Below are 17885 nucleotides of genomic sequence, written 5' to 3' on the forward strand. Positions count from 1 at the left end.
CTGAGACCAGATGTTGTATTCAGCGGAGGGCCGCTCTTTCGAAGCACGTTCTTGGCAATCTCACTCCACGTGAAACGCGACTTTTCAAGGCACTTCTTCCTACAATCTGCATCTGACCTCAAAAACATCGCGAACCTTTGTAAATCTGTAGTGAACGCATCCATGAATTATCTGCAACGAAAACTATACTAGATTAAGTTAAACGGTTTTAGCAGCGGAGTTAAGAGGTAAGGATAGCCTCCGGCGAAGCAAAAGTCCGCCATCAACCATGTCGAGGACAGCGGTTTTGCACGCGAGGCTGCCGACATGTCCTGGAAATCTTCGGTTTCGGGCTCGAGTTGAGTGTCAAGATTTTGTATGATATCAGGAAGTGCGTCGCGGCAAAGAGAAGACCAGCAGCGACACACGCGAGCAATTGTGATATCATCACTTTGCCCCACCAACACGACAAACATTCATAACCAAGCATCTGTAACCTTCATTCGACATGCCTGAACTTATAGGAAAGCAAGTGGGCGAAGTAGGCTATGGCCTCATGGGTACGTCTCCCGTCTGTCACATGTGCACATTGAAGACGACATACTAACACATCACAGGCCTGACATGGCGCCAAAGCCCGCCGCCAAAAGAGCAGAGCTTCGAGACTATGCGCACAGCGCTGTCTCTTGGCGCGAACAACTGGAACGGCGGCGAGCTGTACGGGCCCCCTGATGCCAACTCTCTGCAACTGCTCAATGCGTACTTTACAAAGTACCCCGAGGACGCGGAGAAGGTTGTGCTTTCCATGAAGGGCGGCTTGTTGCCAGGCCAGATGAAGCCTGATGGCAGTCAGAAGAACGTGCAGCGCAGCATCGATGAATGTCTGAAGTGGCTCGATGGCAAGAAAAGCCTCGACCTCTTCGAATGTATGTCTAGCGGCGAGGTTGCTCTGCTGAAGTAGTCTCTAACTATAGTTCACAGGCGCACGGGTTGATCCGAATACGCCGATCGAGGACACGATCGGGTACATCGCGGAGTACGTCAAGGCTGGCAAGCTCGGCGGCATCAGCCTGTCCGAGGTGGGCGCAAACTCGATCCGCAAAGCAGCTGGCGTGCACAAGATCTCCGCCGTCGAAGTTGAGTTCTCGCTCTTCTGTGCCGACATTCTCGAAAACGGCGTCGCAAAGGCATGTGCGGAGCTTGATATCCCAATCGTTGCGTACTCGCCTCTCGGACGCGGTTTTTTGGTAAGCACAACCTATGCATGCAACGCTAGCCTCACTCACCATATCTCAGACCGGCAAGTACAAGCGACACAGCGATCTGGAGCCCGACTCGATGCTGCGCCACATGCCGCGCTTCCAGCCAGACGTGTTCGACGAGAACATCAAGCTGGTGCACGCAGTCGAAGGCATTGCACAGAAGAAGGGCGTCACGCCTGCACAGATTGCATTGGGGTGGGTGTTGTACCAGAGCGGCAAAGAGGGGATGCCCACCATCATCCCCATCCCGGGGGCTACGACATCGGCGAGGGTCAAGGAGAACATGAAGCCGGCGAGGCTCGATGAGTCGGACATGAAGGAACTCGCAGAGATTCTGGACAAGTTCCCCATCGTCGGCGACAGGTACCGCAAGGAAGCGATGGCGCTGACCTGGGCCTGAAGGTGCCTACATGCCTGACTGAACAGGCTCGTCAGCAATTGTGTGCGAGAGGATGCAAGCATTTAGGCGAAGGCGTTGTCGCAGATCAGAAGAATAGTAGTGTATAGAGTAATCCGCATTCGGCCGAGCTGTGAGGCCTGGCCGTTGGAATTGCAGAACTCTTTGGAATCATCATTGTGAGGGATGGGGCGGGGTACTGTAGCTTACCGTGTGCGTGTTGTGAGGGGATGTGTTGTGAGGGGATGTGTTGTGGGGTGGGGTGGGGTGGGGTGGGGTGGGGTGGGATGTTGTGTTGTGAGGTGTTGTGAGGTGTGAGGTGTAGTGTGGTGTTGTGTGGTGTTGTGTGGTGTTGGACAGAGAGACCAAAGTTTGCGAGTGCGAGCGAGACGAGGCCTGGTCCGAGCATAACTAGCTGCATCCGTCGACGGCTGCTGTGCCCAGCGCATCTCCACCACCACCACCACCACCACCGCGCGCTGCTCCTCCACGCCACTCTGCGCCCGCTGCCCGCCATGGATTCGCCGGCCTCAGATTTGTCCGACTATGCGTCAGCAGGGGCCCTGCCGAGTCTTTCTACATGTTACTGACTGTCCTCAGCTCTGACGACTTCCCCGACGAGGTCAAGGGCCGCCGCCTCAGCATGGAGCCCACGCCGGGCACACACGAGCGGCCCAGCAAGCGTCTGCGCCTGAACAACCGCGCGCCGTCGTCGCCGCCCGCTGCGCACGCGAACCCCCCGCCGCCGCTAGAAGACCTGGGCGACCTCAGCGAAGACACAGATGGCAGCGTGCCTGCGTCGCCGAACCACCACCCGGGCATGTCGCAGGATGACGACTTCGGCCAGGACCAGGTCACGGCGTGCAAGTGGGAGGGCTGCGAGGCCGGCGACCTGGAGAACATGGACAACCTGGTCGAGCACCTGCACGACGACCACATCGGCACGCGCCAGAAGAAGTACAGCTGCGAGTGGAGCGACTGCACCCGCAAGGGCATCCCACATGCGAGCGGCTATGCGCTGCGAGCCCACATGCGCAGCCACACGAGGGAGAAGCCCTTCTACTGCACTCTGCCCGGTATGCTCCCCTCTCTGGCCTTTTTGGCCCTTGCCAGCACAAGCTAACAATGCCCAGAATGCGATCGCTCCTTCACCCGCTCGGACGCCCTCGCAAAGCACATGCGCACCGTCCACGAAACCGAAGCGCTCCGGCCCTCCGACCCCGTCCCCAAACACCACTCCTCCAATCCCTCCAACAAGTTCCAGCGCATCAGGCTCGTCCTCTCCAACGAAGCCAAGCGGCCCTCGGACTCCAAAGGCAGCACGCCCGCCTCGCCCTCGTCACTGCACCCCCCAGCCGCATCCTCACTCCATCTGGCCCACGCCCCAGACGCAGACCACAGCCACAACAACATCACATACATCCAGGACCTCGCCTCTCCAGGGGCGCCCACCATGGTCCAGTTCCCGCCAGACATATCCTTCACGCCCGCCGAGCTGTCGCTCCCCGCCAACGCTCTGTTCCACTCCTTACGGCGAACGCTCCAGCTCGCGACCGAAGAAGGCGAGGCGCTGCGCCAGGAAGCCGACGCGCTCGAGAAGCAGCGCAAGGCTGAGTGGGACGCCAAGGAAGTGCTCTTTGAGAACTACATGGAGTTCCAAATTGCGAAGACAAGGCGGGACAGGCTCGAGCAGGGGCTGGGGGACGGGCTGGAGGGGCTGGATGCTGCCGAGTGCGATGTTGGGCCGAGCAGGAGGTTGGAGGTCGAGGCCAGGGACGGGAGGTTACCGTGGTGGAGGGAAGAAGGGTGGGCGAAGAGACTTGCAGAGGCCAGAAATGGCGGACAAGAGCCTGTGGGAAGGCCGGGGCGTGATGTTGTGCGGGCCGAGGAGCCTGTAGTGTGAGGGTTCATGGATTCGTGCCGCTGTTTGAGACAGGAGTCGTAAGCACTGGAACAGGAGTTTAGGCGCTATTCTTGATGCTGGAGACAAAGCGGAATATCGATGCATCAACAGGGAAATGATAGTTTAGAGATACCAATTCATTCAACGACCTTCTAGTATTGTACATGCCCGCTTTGATTCAATGCTAATATGCATTGCACTCCTTCCTTAATACCCTCAAGCCCTCAATCAATCACGCTGGGATATACTGTCAATTGCTCCAGGACCGATGTTTGCGGCCTGCAGATCCACACCATTCGCAGTCCTCAAGTCGTTGTTCAAGCTTCGAAATGCGTTAGCGAGCCCTCTATCTGGCCTTCCTCTTGTCGGCCTCGCTGTTCTTGAAAGGGAACCCACTTGTCCTCTTGTCTGCGCCCGTCTTCCGGCTGATCTTGCCGTTGCTGCTCGCAAACAGGACGCACCACAACGCGACGACAGCAAGGAATCCTGAGCCGAAGCTGCCCAAGCTGAATGAAGTCACACCTGTCTCAGTCCACAGACCGTAGCAGTAGAAGGCGTAGGTGGCGTGGAAAAGGGCGGTGATTGTAAGGGTGGGGAGAGCGTAGGGGGCTTTGGGATCGGTGTTCTCTGTGGAGACGCCTGTGTGTGTTAGCCAAGATCGAGGGCGGTATTACTGGGAAGAACGAACCTTCTGCCAGACTACTTGAAAGCGGCACGGAGCCCGTAAGAAGGACGGTAAGAATGCCCAGTGTGAGGAGGGTGAAGCCGAGTGTGCGGGAGAAGTAGACTTCAAGAGCTGCAGGCCGGTTAATCTTGACGATGCGTGAAGAATTGCTCGCGGTTGTCCGTACTTGTAGCTTCGCGGACTTCTGGGGAGAGCAGCGCAACAATCATCGTAGGACTGGTGATGAGAGGCGCAGCCTGTGTTGCTGTGATGCTGTTAGTTCGTTACGAGAGGATTTTGGGTTTCTGAAGCTTACCCAACCAGGCGGCAGTGCCGTAGCTGTAGAAGTAGTAAACCTGTGCAAACTCATCAGCTCAATCCCCACGTAATGATTTTGTGAGAACACATACATCCATGCTGGTAGCTTTGTTGAGTTCGATGAAGTGTCTTTGATAATTGAGGGGTTCAAAAGATATGCAGAGCAGTTTAGTGCTGTTGAGAGGTGGTGCTGTTGAAAGAGAAAGGTTGTCGTAGCTTTGAAGTGTGGAATGTGCCTGGCGGGTTCGGAGCAAGGACCTACGTACGTCATGGTGATCTGCCGTTCGATCCGGCATCACACTAACCGAAACGGGAGCAGCGCGTTCGGCTCGCAAAGTGCGGCAGGCGTGGTTGTGACCTTGGAAATGCAAATAAGATGTGAGGTAGATGTGACGATAATTACAAAAGGATGGGTTTCAAAGGTTGATTCGTCTCACATGCTCGAGTGTGCTTAGCGGGCATGCTTCAAACCCGATCTCGAACGCTGCAGTGGACCCAAACCCTGGATCCGCTGTGAAAATCATGGGGAAATGGCTGTGCTCTAGAGGAATTCGATGGGCTCCAAAATGGGCCCCTAACAACTACTACCGATCTTTCTTGACACTTCCAGCCCCATCAAGGTCCCTCAGGACGGCCTTCACAGGCCAGACGAACCCTTCTTCAACACGGTCCGTCTGGCCTTCTACAATGGTAACGAGGTACTCTGTCAGAGCCATGCCAATATAAGCGCCAATGCCTGTGAATATATGCCACCAGCCATGCAGCTCGAAAAGGAAGCCCCAAGGAAGTCCAACGTAGTGCTTGACTTTGGTGACGTAACTGCAGAGGTGAAAATCGATGCTCCAGAGGAAGTAGCCAAAAAGAAAGTTCGCTGGCATTGGTTAGCGACGGCGTGGCTGAATGACAGTTTCCTCACTCACCGATACCAAATGATGCCAACTGTCCCATGCGCTTCTTATGTTCTTCGTTTTTGACTCTTTCGCGGATCAGCTTTCGCGTCTTTCTTACTACCATGATGACCATGATTGCGAAGACAATCTCGTGCACGTAGATTTCATCGGCCACAACATGGTAGGTCGAGACGGGGATCAACACGCCAAGAATGGCGAGAGTATAGTTCCTTCGTTGAGCGGGCGTGGACTCAAAGCAGAGCAGCTGGTGGAGCAATGCACCGACAGCGAGGAACATGGAAAGGTCGTCACCTGGTGTCGAGTCAGCAGCATTCTCCATTTGTGATACGGCGGCCGATATGGAGATGGAGACGGGCATGGTTACACGTCGAGTCGCCAGGCTTTTCCGGTCGAAGAGGAGCTTCACACTCTCGACGTGTCGAGGGTGATCATTGAAAGCACATCATCCTGATACCGCCAGTCCGTTGCGTCGCTTTTGAGAGCAGGTACGAAGCTGAGCCCAAGTAAAATGCAGATCAACTTACCCATCTGGCTGTGATACTTGAGCGTGGCATGAAACCACATCGAAAGCAGTCCAACACCGATAAGACCCCAGTACGGAAAAGCTAGAGTAGACCAGAGCCCTCCATCTTTGCGCGGTTGTACCCTGCGGAGACCGTGGACACCGTAGATGACTGCGGAAGGTAAGCTGCGATGCTCATGTAGCAGTGGGAGGACTTGGGCGGTACCATAAATGGAATTCGTGATTGTGTTGACGAATTCACCGATGTAAGGCGTGATGGTGTAGTCCTGTGCAAAATAAGCTCAATGCACGAGATCTGTTGTATTTGGAGACGGACTTCTTCACAAAAGCTACAAGAGATTGGTGAGTCAGCTTATGTACAGCGATATGTCTCGGCGCAGGACAGGTACCGTGCTGATCGCAAACTTACTTGTGATTCGAATTGGGTGCACCCCAGGCGCCTGTGCCGGGCGACAACGGATAAGGCCAACGGAATTGCATGCTGTCAACGCTTAACAAGTTGCAGAATATTGCTGCAGAGAGGTGTTGGTGATAGCCTCCAGGAACTTTCGGTCGGCGTTTTGTGAAGCTCAACACGCTTTGACCAGCCCTCCACGTGGCGCGCTAGACTAAGGAACATTGCTATTTACATGTGATGGTATCTGCAGTCCCCACGTACTCTGATGTAGTCTACTAAGCTCGACAGTATGCTTAACCCTGATGCTATTGTAGGTTTTTTTTTGAAGTTCAAGCAGAGCTTGACTTCTGGTCTTTACTGAAGTGAACAACTATACAGTAGAGGTAGACAGTCGTTCATGGAGCGTACCGACCAAGCTTGGGGATGTACAGCCTTCAGTTTCCTTGTGCTGTGACTGTCTTCTAGAGACTCGGAGCACACAGTCTTTGGGCACGCAAAAACATGATCCAGCTGGATAGCATCTCCATCGTTAGTCAGAGATTCTAAAGGAACATGAGAGCAAAAAAGGGTCTTGCCGCGACTCGAACGCGGGGCCTCTCGCACGTTTACTTAGGTACCCTAAGCGAGAATCATACCACTAGCTGGTTGATTGTTAGGAGGAGTTGTGACTGTTGAGTTAAATAACTTACACCACAAGACCAGATTCTGGATGGGAGTTTGATGAATTTTGTAAAATATATTATCACGATTATCAAACCCCGCGCAATGCCTTAGAATACTTGGGTGAGAGTGGTCCATTGACAAAACCTTCGATAGTGGGGTCTCCAGTGACCGAGGCGATGTTTGGCCGAACATGTAAGGTGACACATGTACAAAGGCGGTCAACCACAAGCTGGAGAGTGTCATTTCCTTGTTCGAAGTTGGTTTGTGTACCATGACGTGGAGACTTGTTCACGGCACCATCCGGATCGTTCACCAATTCACAGCCAAGAATCAACATTTCGAGGTGCCCACAGCACACGAACAGGGCAAGATCTGTCATGGCTCTGTTCTGATTTGCTTCCGGCTTGCTTCCGGCCTGCTGTGTCCAAGGATCGAATGATGACAGTAGTCATGGAGCGCAGCTCATCGAAAGGTCGCAGACTACGAGCCCTGCTAAACAAACAACGATGGTTGTGAAGCAATTCAAGGAGCCTCAGTCTCCGATCTCGCGTCATCACCTGAATGTAAGCTTCCTGCACTGCGGCACGGCCAGCATGCCTTGCTTTGAGCCCCCGATGGCAATCCTTCTGATGTCTGCCAAGTATGAAGAAATCAGGCTCGAAGCCATTCGCCTTCATCAGGCTTGACGACGTCTGGTGTGTACCCGTGTCTCTCCGTAAAACTTCGTGTTGCTTTTGTTACAGTCGGCGTTTGCGCCGATGCCAAGCTGTGAATCCAAATCTCAGTGCATTTCACACCAAGGGTTCAATCCTTGACAGCCTGGCACTCCTGGCTATGTCATGACATAATTGTGGGTCATTAAGATGTTAGTCCGTGCGCACGATGCGGCTCTTTCGACTTTACTCCCAGTCCACTTTGCGCGTTTTGGAATGCGTTTCTTCATCTTCACAGCAGAACAGCGATTGGAGACACAAACATCGGCGCAAAGAGCGAGCGGAAGCCCGAATCCTTCTAGAAGACGATGCAGCGTTGCAGATCCAGTGTAACATCGTAAGGAGGAGTGCATGCCGCCGCATCGTGATTTGTGCAGCGAGCCAAGAGCCGTTTCATAGCTTCGGCAAGTGCGCCACTGACGCTGCAGGTGCGGGTGAGGAGGCTCCACAAAACTTTAACGAAGGAGTCGGGCTTGGCTCCATCATCTCCAACCACCCCAGATAACAATCCCCAGACGTTTTTGCGCCAATATATGATAGCGCCAAGCTCAATCCGCCCACCTCTACCCCGAAAACTGACAAACACCGCGTGTAAAACAGATGACTTTCGGCATGCTGTCTTTAACTGATCGGCGGAGCAGATGCACTCTAGGGACTCGCACAACGCGGCGCGCCCACTGGGGCCCCATCTCCAGGCGGGGAAAAAGCGATGTGTACTGAATGCATTTGGTATCGTCCCAAGTCTTTATATTAGATGCGTCCTGCGACGTGACAGGTCGACCGAATTCCTTTCGACACCAGATTGAAGCTCTCCAGAGCCTCCGTTGTCCACCATGTTCGAGAAGCTCCCCAAGATCTATAATGTCTACTTCCTGGCGTGCGTCGCCACGATGGGTGGTATGCTCTTCGGTTTCGATATTTCCTCGATGAGTGCTATCATCGGAACCGATCAGTATCTGTATGCTTCATCCAGGCATTGTTCTATAAGATGTCTCCACTGACATTTTGCAGCGAATACTTCGATAACCCAGCTGGTATTGCCCAAGGTGTCATCGGTGCCGCACTTGCTCTTGGTTCTGTCATTGGTTCTCTATTTGCTGGTCCCCTCTCGGACTACCTTGGTCGCCGCGATGCCCTTCTCTTCTCGTGTATCTTCTGGCTCATCGGAACAGCCATCCAGACAGCCACCACCGGCCGCAACATGCTAATCGGTGGTCGCGTCCTTAATGGCATCACTGTCGGTATCACATCATCACAAGTACCTGTGTACCTTGCAGAAGTCGCGAAGCACTCTCAGCGTGGAACCATCATCATCATCCAGCAATTGGCCATTGAATGGGGTATTTTGATCATGTACTTCATCGGGTACGGCTGCTCTTTCGTCGCTGGAGAGGATTCATTCCGGACAGCTTGGTCTATCCAGTTTGTTCCTTGCGTGTTCTTCATGATCGGTCTTCCCTTCCTCCCTGAATCTCCTCGCTGGCTCGCCATGAAGGACCGCACCGAACAAGCCATTCGTACTCTTGCAAACATTCAAGCCGGAGGAGACCTCAACGATCCTTATGTCATCGCCCAATACGAGGAAATTGTCACTGTTCTCGCCGCTGAGCGCGCCGCTCTCAAGGGATGGAGGAAGTTTGTGTACAACGGCATGTGGCGCCGCACTCTTGCTGGTTTTTCTGTCCAGGCCTGGCAGCAGCTTTCTGGCGCCAACGTTATGACATGTGTGTTCTCAAAAACCCACAGCGAGGTGCTACTATTGCAAACAGTGAAAGCTGACATAACACAGACTATGTCGTTTACATCTTCTACATGGCCGATCTTTCGGGCAACGTCAATCTGGTCGCTGGTGGAGTGCAGTACGCTCTGTTCATCATCTTCTCCTCGATCATGTTCTTCTTCGTTGACAAGATAGGCCGAAGAACGCTGTTGATCTACGGTGCCTTGGCTATGGCTTTCTGCCACTTTGTCGTTGGTGGTGTATTGGGAGTGCACGGTGTGGACGTCCCTGAGGGTGTCAATGGCGATGCCAACATTCTGATCCGGGTTACTGGTTCGCCCGCCTACACGGTCATCGCCTTCTCCTATCTTCTCATCATCGTCTATGCTCTCACCCTCGCTCCCATTTGCTGGATTTACGCTGCCGAAGTTTGGTCCCTCGAGACTCGTGCCACTGGTATGGGCATCGCGGCCATTGGTAATTGGCTGGTACGTCACAAATGCACCTCCTTTGCGCGTATCAACACACTGACGCGGAACAGTTCAACTTCGCCATCGGTCTTTTCATCCCTCCTGCCTTCCGCAACATCAAATACGGCCTTTTCCTGCTTTTCGGAGCCTTCTGCGTCCTGGGGGCAACCCAGTTCTGGTTCACTTATCCTGAGACTTGCGGCAAGACTATCGAGGAAATCGAAGTTCTCTTCAGCAATGAGGGTCCTCAAGCCTGGAAGACCAGGAAGGGATCGGAGCGTCTCCAGCACGAAATCGAGGATGTTGCCACGGCTCAGGCTAAGGGCGAGGCTCGTGCCAGCATTGACGCAGTCATCTCCAAGGAGAGCGCTCACCACACTGAGAAGGCTGATGTTGTTTGAAGTGCGTGTGATTCATGCGTAGGAAGACAGCTCACTAATGTTCAGTTCATCGAACAAGAGTCAACGAAGATACCCTTTCATTTCCATCTGCATCAACAATTGGCCTGTTACTTCCCTATTTAAGAGTTCGTGTTTCAAGACCAACTATGTCACAGTTTCTCTAAACAGCTTGTCCTGCTAGTTCCTATCCCTTCAGACACCGCCTTCGCATACAACTCTCAATCCCCCATCAAAACGCATACCCACGCCTGATCTTCCAGCACTACTTCCTCTCCCATTGCTTGGACAGAGTCCTCTGTTTCCCCTCGCGCCTCTTCTCATATTTCATCAGTTTCTTCCATTCCGCTCTCTTGGCTCTCTTGTCCTCATGCACTAGCATCCGCTCTTCCCGCTCCGCCCTTTTCTCCGCCTTTTGCATCTCACGTTCATACTTTCTTCCGTCTCTGGGTTCGTAGTGACTCCATTTCCCGTCAGAAGACTTTTTCTCAGATGACTTTGTGTCGGAAGACTCTCCGTCAGAAAGCTCCGCGTCAGAAGTATTGGACGGCTCCAGAGTGCTGGTATAGGTACGGCTTGAACGAGCGTTGCGTGCGCCATGAGTGGCCGTATCTTGTTTTCAGCGGGAGCGTGTAGCAATGCCGGAAGATATGAGCGATGTGTCGTATGCGGCCCGTTTTGCGGCATCGCGTACGGGACCCTACGCGATGTTGATGCGTTGCATTTTGCTTGTGGTGTTGGTGCTGGGGTTCTTGTCTGGATGGTGTTGGAGGATGAGACTGTGATAGCATATCTTGATCTTGGAAGCTGTTTCTGTGGGGAGGATGCCAAGAACAGCGTTGTGGTCGCGAGCTGGGGGTTTGAAAGGCATTACATTAATTGTTGTATGGGGTATGTGAGCCTTTGGAGTTGACTTGGAGAAAGCAGATTTGTGCAAAGTGTGGATTTTGAGAAGTGGAGGGGAACTCTTGACGTTCTTCTCTGTCGAGGGGTGAAGTCAGTCGTATAAAATGCATCGCTGATGAGTGGGAATATACGTAGTCACCCTTTGCTGCACACCAAGCGAACCAAGATATTCTAGCGGCCACATGCAATACATTCTCGCGAAATACAACTACGATCTACCGAACATTTTGTGTTCCTATGGAATGGTCTTGTCGCTTTGGATTGCAGTGAACAGCTCCTGAAATAACCAGAGACACAGCGAGTTTCTACAAAGTACGGGAGATAACCAGCTGGATGCTGCTTTCGTTTTGTCGCCTTACACGCATAGAAAGAACTACGCTTGGTCCTTCATACACAAGACGACACCCAATAGACTCTGAAGACTTCCAGGCTCGGCTGTGCAATCTTACTCATCAGCACCCTCGTCTTCAACCAACACAAGCCACTCACAGCCCTCCGGAAGCCTGCCAAAATGCCACTCGGCCCCTCTCCTTCACGGCTTCCAGAACAGCCATCGGCTCAGCATGATCAGTCCAAAACCCGGTCTCCGCACAACACATACTTCCATCCCCTTTTACGTCCCCCAAAAGGACTCCGTTCAGTTTGGCACCTCTGACGTACTCAACCGGAGATACGCTCATGACATCTCTGGCCTGCTCCCGTGCGATATTTAGATTCACGTCTTCAAATCCCTTCCCAAAAGCACGAAACGCAGCGAGAATGACGCGGGATGAGAAAACAGAATCCCAAACGCTGCGTCATTCTCACGCTTCAAATATCTTAGCATCTACACAGCTCAATTAGTCAATCAATCAGAAGAAATCAATTAAGAGCTTGAAACCGCTACCACTGTAGCTATCCCCTGCCGCCGGGATTCAGGACGGACACACAACTGCGTAATCCAGCAAATTTGCCGTCCGTTGCAGGTCTAGCGCGTTGCGAATGCGTGGCCGGCGAGTTTGTCACCGTGTAGGCAGCGGACCATGACGCTGTGCGTGCCGGGAGCAAGGGATTGCTGACAGAGGCGAGCTGCAGACATCTCGACCCGGATGTCCTGGGAATAATATCAGTACCTCGACACACGCGACGAGCGAGATGCTACATAGATCTGGAGAAGGAACAAGAAATCTTACCGGGCTTGCAGAACTTCGCCGTCTTGCCTGCAGCTTGTCGACCCCAAACTCCATACGCTGAAGGAAAAAGCTCAGCAGCTTCGGCCAGCATCTCGTCCGAGACTTCGGCTGCGTGGAATTTTTCGAACGTGATGGAGGATGAGGAAGGAAAGCATGCCGCAAGAATTGTGCTCTGGAACTTGGGTTGGGGAACCATAATTCTAGCCAGCAGTTGTCATGGTTCAGCTGGGCGAGTCCAGGGCTGCTCTGCACCACAAGTCTTACGCAGCGATCAAAGAGCTGACGTTAATAAACAGGATGCTCTGCCATCAGATTTCCATTCAAATACAATTGTTCGCATGTACCAACGGTCGGCGATCACAGTGCATGTCAACACATCTCAAACGTATTCGATCAAGCCAAGCTCATCAGCCGGCAATTGTCACTATGTACCAGTTCCAAACACTACTCGGACTCTGGCTGTCGATACCGTTCACACAGCCAACAGTGTGAACTCCAGCGCTAATGCAACAACGCCAATTATGCCATCCCATCCGAGTGTGGGGTATACGTATACGTAAGGAAAGGCCCCTCTAATAACAATGAAGGACGGTGTATGTACATTACAACAATACGGAAAGTACAAATTTTAAGGTTCGGAAAAACTGTTTTGGCGCGAGAGGCCGCAGCCGGGAAAGAATGGCCCGTCTTCATCTGAAGCAGGCAGTGGCGAGAGCGGCCACACGCACATGGCTGTCGTGCTCTGTGTCGAGGAGCGACGGCAGGTGAACGAAAGACGGCGTGCAATATCACCTGCTTGGTCATCTGCATTAGCTGAGATCCACAAACAAGCGGACGGAAGAGGATGAATCTGCAGAGGCCTAGCCGTAGTTGGAGTTATGCCTACTGCTGCTTGCACTCAGGCTCCCCGTCTCCGTGCTTGGCGTCTGCGGCTCGAGACTGAGCTGTGCGCGCAGCGTCATGATCCATTCGTGTTGGAGCAGTTCAACGGCGCTGGCACGCTTGTTCGGATCGCGGTCGAAACACTTCATCAAGAAATCAATGCCCTGCTCGCTGAGCTGGTCGCGTGTGGGAAGCTGTGGTGGATCTCCCTGCGCAATGTGGTACATGATGGCCCACTCGTTGTCCATGGATGCCCATGGACGGCGGCCGGTTGCCATTTCGAGAATGACACAGCCCAGAGACCAGATGTCGACAGCGCCGTGGCGGCCAGTGCTACCGCCCTTGATGACTTCAGGAGACATGTACATTGGCGTGCCGGTCATGGAGCCTTGATTGCCGCGGCGCGTGGTATTGTCAACGGCAAGGGTCCTACCCTGGCGGGCGATGAGCTTGGCAGCGCCAAAATCGACGAACTTGATGACACCATTGTGGTCGAGGAGGATATCTACAGACGTTAGTCAAGTACATGGACACAGGAGGAAAATGCCTACTTTCGGGCTTGATGTCACGGTGGACGACCCTTGCTTCGTGGAGATATGCAAGGCCCTCCAACATCTGCAGCGCGTATACCATAATTACAGTCTCGTCCTCAATACGGCCGTGCTCGAGCAGGCCAGCGAGAGACCCACCAGAGCAGTATTCCATGAAGATGTAAACCTTGTCTCTATGGGGCTCGATACCGTAGTACGAGACGATGTTGGGGTGGTCAAGCACCTGCAGTACGCCCATCTCGTCCTTGATCTGCGCAACAATAGTGGGAATGAGCTGGGGATCCTGGAGGCGGATCTCCTTGACAGCCATGAGGTGACCAGAGTCAAGGTTCATAGCAGCATAGACGGAACCAAATGTACCTCCACCCACGAACTGGCCCTGCTGCCATCGGAGGGTGACGTTGGTTGCTGAAGACGACAGGTAGGTGAGTGCGCGATCGGCCTCATTAGAATCTTCGAGCACTCTGCCCAGAGCCTGCCGTTCAGCCTCCTTCTCTTTTCTGAACGCGTCGATCTCTTCGAGTTTCAGCATCCACTGCGCCTGCGTCATCTCGATCGACTCTTCGTCGTCCTTGGAGTTCTTTGGATCCAGAAGGCTCTTGCCGGCGATGGCGTTGAGTCGCTGCCTCTCGGCTTGTGCAGCAATGGTCGATCTTGCACCCATGATGTCAAAATGCGAGATTAAGACGGACATGCAACCTGCTACCTTTGCGCGCAGCTTCGTGTACTCCTCGTCGCTGATGGAAAGGATGTTCTGGCCACGAGTCATCATCATGGCGAACTCCAGCGCCACGACGGCCCACCGGAAAGTCTTTCGATCCGAGGCGACGCAGTCATCGCAGATGAAGCTGACCCAATCCAGCGCCAGCCTAGTCAGTTTTATGTTGTTCATGGCCCGACGGTTGTAGTCCATGTACAGCACGGAACGCTGACCGAATTCCGTCGCGAAAGCAAAACAAGTCTGAATGAGGTCCTGGCAATCGAGACCAACAGTCTGCTTGCGCACAATCTCGACACTGTCCATGATAGTGTTTGACAGCTTGTACGCCGTCTTCTTGATCTTCTGCAGCTCAGAGTTGACACGGGGCAGGTTGGCCCTTTGATCAATGAGCGTGTTCAGGTCCATGCCGATGGCCTGGAGGAAAGAAGCGTTGGCATTGGCAAGGCGTTGCTGAGAGCCATCTGCGACCAGCCGTAACCTCCCCGGCTTCAGATCAAGGTGCGGTTCGTGAATGTTGCCAGACATCTTCTTGCCAGACCAGTAAAGTGCATGTTCCGGCCTGATGATCAAGACATACGGGTTCGTTGGATCTTCGGGGCCTTCCTCAGCGTGGTAGCAGGTGGTGAGCAGGGACTGAATGTCCTTGGGACGGTTCTCCAGCGTGGGCGATGCAATGATGTAGACACCCGTGTTGTTGGCGCCAGTAGTCTCGACAAGGAAGTGCCCGTTGATGATCAGCGACTCGTACAAATCACTCAGTTGCTCGTCGTCGAGGTCAATGTGGTTGATGTTGTACTCGGTACAGTTCTCGAATCGCTGCGTCAGGATCCTCGAGAAACGGAACAGCTTACGTTGGCGGACACGGACAGAGTCGAGGATTTGTTTGTACCGTTTCTCCATCTCAGCGCCGGTGAGTTCGTCCGGGCGGCGCTGCAGCTCTCGCTCGAAGTGGGCGCTCAGGCGAGTGAGCGACTTGGACGTGAGGATACTAAACTGCTCAGCAGTCTCGACATCGCCACCTTGGAGTTGTCTGCCGAGCCTGTTGCAGAAGTCCCACTCCTGCTCCAGGATCTCAGCCTCCTTGAACGTGTTCTTGTTAGCAGCCAGCTTCCCGTTGAGCATCCTGAAGTAGAACTTCAACGCGTCGAGTACAACGTTGTCGAAGTTCTCCTCGATGCATGGAGGAAGGTCCCAGCCTGGCTCGGGCCGCGAGATGACCAGGTAGCTCTCCTTGACCTGTCCTGCCATGCGCAGCAAGATCTGGAACTGCGCAATCATCTGCTCGGCCATCATGACGCCCTGCTGCGAAGGGTCCTTGATCTTCTTGGCGTAAGATAGCCGGACGCGGATGATCTCCTGGAGCAGGCGCGAGGGGAAGTTGATGAGGGTGAGAAGCTCCTCGATGTACGGCGGCAAATGGCGCTCGGCAAAGCTCTCGGCGTTGGTGATCAGGGTGCTCTTGGCCTTCTGGATGACATTCTCGAGCGGGATGAGCAGGTTGGTCTCGCCCTGCAGCGACTTGAGACCGTCCTCCTTGAGTATGCGGTCGATGAACGAAGACTCGTCGGTCAGATGGTGGTCGTGCGACGAGCGCGGCCGCGGCTTGGTGAAGTCGAGCTCCTCGTTGCCGACCCACATCTTCAGAATGGCCATCTCGGTGTTGATGAGGACGGTGGTGTTGTCCCAGGCAATGACGGCGTCGCAGGCAGCCTTGTAGGCCTCGGAAGCGGCGCGGGGATAGGCGGCCTCGAGAGCCTGGCGCGTAGGGTAGACGCTCTCGATCTTCTCGATCTTCTTGACCACGTCCTGGACCTGCTGCTGGGGCGTCTGCCCGGCCTCGGCGGCGCCCTCGACCTCGAAGGAGATGATGCTCTCGAGCAGGCCCTTGATCTTGCCGCGGGCGTCGTCGACGATGCGGCGCTGGGCCTGCAGCGAGCGGCCGCAGACTCGCGCGCGGATGCCCATCCAGATCTCGGCCTTGAGGGTGCTGTCGCCCTGCTGCTCGGTGCTGCCGATCAGCCGCTTCTTCTCCTGCTTGACGACGTCGCCGGTGAGCACGCTGGCCAGCATCGAGTGCCACTCGAGCCGCTCGCGGTTCTCGGGGATCTTGAGCTCCTCGATGGACGGCTGCATGTCGTCGTTGCCGTAGTACAGCAGCGTCTCCTGGTCGTACGGGTCGTTCTCGGCGTACTCGGCCGTCGACGGCGACTCTTCGTCCGTCTCGCTGTCGGTGCTGTAGCCCAGGCTCGGGGTGCGCATGGCCGAGTCGAAGGCGTAGTCATCCTGCTCGTTCTCCTGCCGGATGCGCTGCACGTACGCCTTCTCCTGCGCGCGGTAGTCGGCGTTGGGGTTGCGCCGCGAGCGCGTGGCCGAGCTGTTGCGCCCGCGGTGCGAGGCGGTGCTGTTGAGCGAGAACTGCTGCGGGTGGCGGGCCGGGTTGTATGCATTCGAGGGCGTCCTGACGGCGCCCGGGCGAGGCGGGCGTGCAGCGGTGCTGCTGCCAGCGGCGAGCTGGCTGTGGGCGGCTGGCGGCGGCAGGTCGGCCGTCATGATGCGGATGTTGCGAGTGCCCTGGGGGCTCTGCGTGCTGTAGCTGTAGGGCAGCGGAGGCACCTCGTCGGCCGCACTGCTCATGGGCTGCACGGGCGGCGCAAATTGATACTGGCCCTCGTCCATGGGCAGGCCGCCAAGACCGCGGTTGTGGACATTTCCCGTGGCGGCATCGCGCACGTAGTCGGAGTCGGAGGAGCCCTCAGTTGAGCTCGAGCTCATGCGCTCCGGCGGCGCGGGCGCGTTGACCACGACAGGCGGCTCGCTCATCGTGTGCTCTGCAGGCAGCAGCGGGTTGTTGCGAGCGACGTTGAAGTGCACGCCCCGTCCAGCCATGGTGCAGACGCCCTTTGTAGCGGGTTGGCGCCCGCGGACTGTCTCCAAGGCCAGAGCTGACCAGCGCGGCGAATCGAGTGCAGCGATCGCGATGTGGCGCAGCGAGTCCGGTTTCCACGACTCTCAATCCGAACGGCCTTCAGGTTCAGCAGCTTTGCAGGCTGAGTGGCAGACAGAGCGTGTGCAACTGATGCCACAGTGGTAGGCGCTGCGCTCTCTAGCGTCTGCACGCACTGCCGGTGCCTTTCAGCGCCGTGAAGTTGCCTCTCTTGCTGTTTGGGCCAACTGTGGCGAATGGCGAATGGCGAATGGCAAACGGCGCGCTAGGCCGCGTCGGGAAGCTTCCAGCGTACCTCCGCGACCTGTCCTTGCACCGCACTGAACGCAGCTCTAAGGGTCTCATGATCGCCGCAAGGATGCCCTTCTACACTTGTTTTGAGCCCCTTTCT

General features: G+C 55.0%; 6 protein-coding genes across 6 annotated transcripts; 3 read left to right on the forward strand and 3 right to left on the reverse strand.

Moving 5' to 3' along the window:
- Nucleotides 1-117: 117 nt before the first annotated feature.
- On the forward strand, nt 118-1758 carry BU25DRAFT_378277 (Aldo/keto reductase). The gene is made up of 4 exons (XM_033704166.1): nt 118-539; nt 597-905; nt 961-1226; nt 1276-1758. Exons 1-4 carry the CDS (start codon nt 488-490, stop codon nt 1639-1641), a joined length of 993 nt encoding a protein of 330 aa, XP_033556323.1. The 5' UTR covers nt 118-487; the 3' UTR covers nt 1642-1758.
- Nucleotides 1759-2095: 337 nt separating this feature from the next.
- Nucleotides 2096-3695, forward strand: BU25DRAFT_452232 (uncharacterized protein). The gene is made up of 3 exons (XM_033709789.1): nt 2096-2188; nt 2239-2714; nt 2772-3695. The coding sequence occupies exons 1-3, from the start codon at nt 2154-2156 to the stop codon at nt 3539-3541; spliced, it is 1281 nt and encodes a 426-aa protein (XP_033556324.1). The 5' UTR covers nt 2096-2153; the 3' UTR covers nt 3542-3695.
- Nucleotides 3696-3776: 81 nt separating this feature from the next.
- BU25DRAFT_495249 (uncharacterized protein) lies at nt 3777-4621 on the reverse strand (the record flags this gene model as incomplete). Its single annotated transcript, XM_033711841.1, has 5 exons — nt 3777-4180; nt 4230-4337; nt 4393-4470; nt 4522-4561; nt 4616-4621. 5 exons carry the CDS (start codon nt 4619-4621, stop codon nt 3888-3890), a joined length of 525 nt encoding a protein of 174 aa, XP_033556325.1. The 3' UTR covers nt 3777-3887.
- Nucleotides 4622-4937: 316 nt separating this feature from the next.
- Nucleotides 4938-6437, reverse strand: BU25DRAFT_378286 (alkaline phytoceramidase; the record flags this gene model as incomplete). Its single annotated transcript, XM_033704167.1, has 6 exons — nt 4938-5394; nt 5444-5725; nt 5959-6108; nt 6163-6223; nt 6274-6286; nt 6367-6437. The coding sequence occupies 6 exons, from the start codon at nt 6435-6437 to the stop codon at nt 5108-5110; spliced, it is 864 nt and encodes a 287-aa protein (XP_033556326.1). The 3' UTR covers nt 4938-5107.
- Nucleotides 6438-8399: 1962 nt separating this feature from the next.
- Nucleotides 8400-10619, forward strand: BU25DRAFT_215648 (general substrate transporter). The gene is made up of 4 exons (XM_033701257.1): nt 8400-8688; nt 8742-9454; nt 9520-9938; nt 9992-10619. The coding sequence occupies exons 1-4, from the start codon at nt 8564-8566 to the stop codon at nt 10319-10321; spliced, it is 1587 nt and encodes a 528-aa protein (XP_033556327.1). The 5' UTR covers nt 8400-8563; the 3' UTR covers nt 10322-10619.
- A 2169-nt stretch (nt 10620-12788) lies between these two features.
- On the reverse strand, nt 12789-17409 carry BU25DRAFT_378292 (Ssk2-type MAP kinase). The gene is made up of 2 exons (XM_033704168.1): nt 13830-17409; nt 12789-13783 (listed from the first exon to the last, which is right to left on the reverse strand). The coding sequence occupies exons 1-2, from the start codon at nt 17368-17370 to the stop codon at nt 13257-13259; spliced, it is 4068 nt and encodes a 1355-aa protein (XP_033556328.1). The 5' UTR covers nt 17371-17409; the 3' UTR covers nt 12789-13256.
- Between the last annotated feature and the right edge of the window lie 476 nt (nt 17410-17885).

This window comes from Macroventuria anomochaeta (assembly GCF_010093625.1).
Source record: "Macroventuria anomochaeta strain CBS 525.71 unplaced genomic scaffold BU25scaffold_47, whole genome shotgun sequence".
NCBI lineage: Eukaryota > Fungi > Ascomycota > Dothideomycetes > Pleosporales > Didymellaceae > Macroventuria > Macroventuria anomochaeta.

Bases quoted from the DNA above. Each gene is read 5' to 3' on its own strand.
- BU25DRAFT_215648 (XM_033701257.1), top strand. From the start codon at position 8,564: ATGTTCGAGAAGCTCCCCAAGATCTATAATGTCTACTTCCTGGCGTGC. The intron at 8,689-8,741 runs GTATGCTTCATC...GACATTTTGCAG, and splicing joins ATCGGAACCGATCAGTATCT to CGAATACTTCGATAACCCAG. The intron at 9,455-9,519 runs GTGTGTTCTCAA...GACATAACACAG, and splicing joins TGGCGCCAACGTTATGACAT to ACTATGTCGTTTACATCTTC.
- BU25DRAFT_378277 (XM_033704166.1), top strand. From the start codon at position 488: ATGCCTGAACTTATAGGAAAGCAAGTGGGCGAAGTAGGCTATGGCCTC. The intron at 906-960 runs GTATGTCTAGCG...TATAGTTCACAG, and splicing joins AAGCCTCGACCTCTTCGAAT to GCGCACGGGTTGATCCGAAT. The intron at 1,227-1,275 runs GTAAGCACAACC...ACCATATCTCAG, and splicing joins CTCTCGGACGCGGTTTTTTG to ACCGGCAAGTACAAGCGACA.
- BU25DRAFT_452232 (XM_033709789.1), top strand. From the start codon at position 2,154: ATGGATTCGCCGGCCTCAGATTTGTCCGACTATGC. The intron at 2,189-2,238 runs GTCAGCAGGGGC...GACTGTCCTCAG, and splicing joins TCAGATTTGTCCGACTATGC to CTCTGACGACTTCCCCGACG. The intron at 2,715-2,771 runs GTATGCTCCCCT...AACAATGCCCAG, and splicing joins CTTCTACTGCACTCTGCCCG to AATGCGATCGCTCCTTCACC.
- BU25DRAFT_378292 (XM_033704168.1), bottom strand. From the start codon at position 17,370: ATGAGCGAGCCGCCTGTCGTGGTCAACGCGCCCGCGCCGCCGGAGCGC. The intron at 13,784-13,829 runs GTAGGCATTTTC...TAACGTCTGTAG, and splicing joins CCGTGACATCAAGCCCGAAA to ATATCCTCCTCGACCACAAT.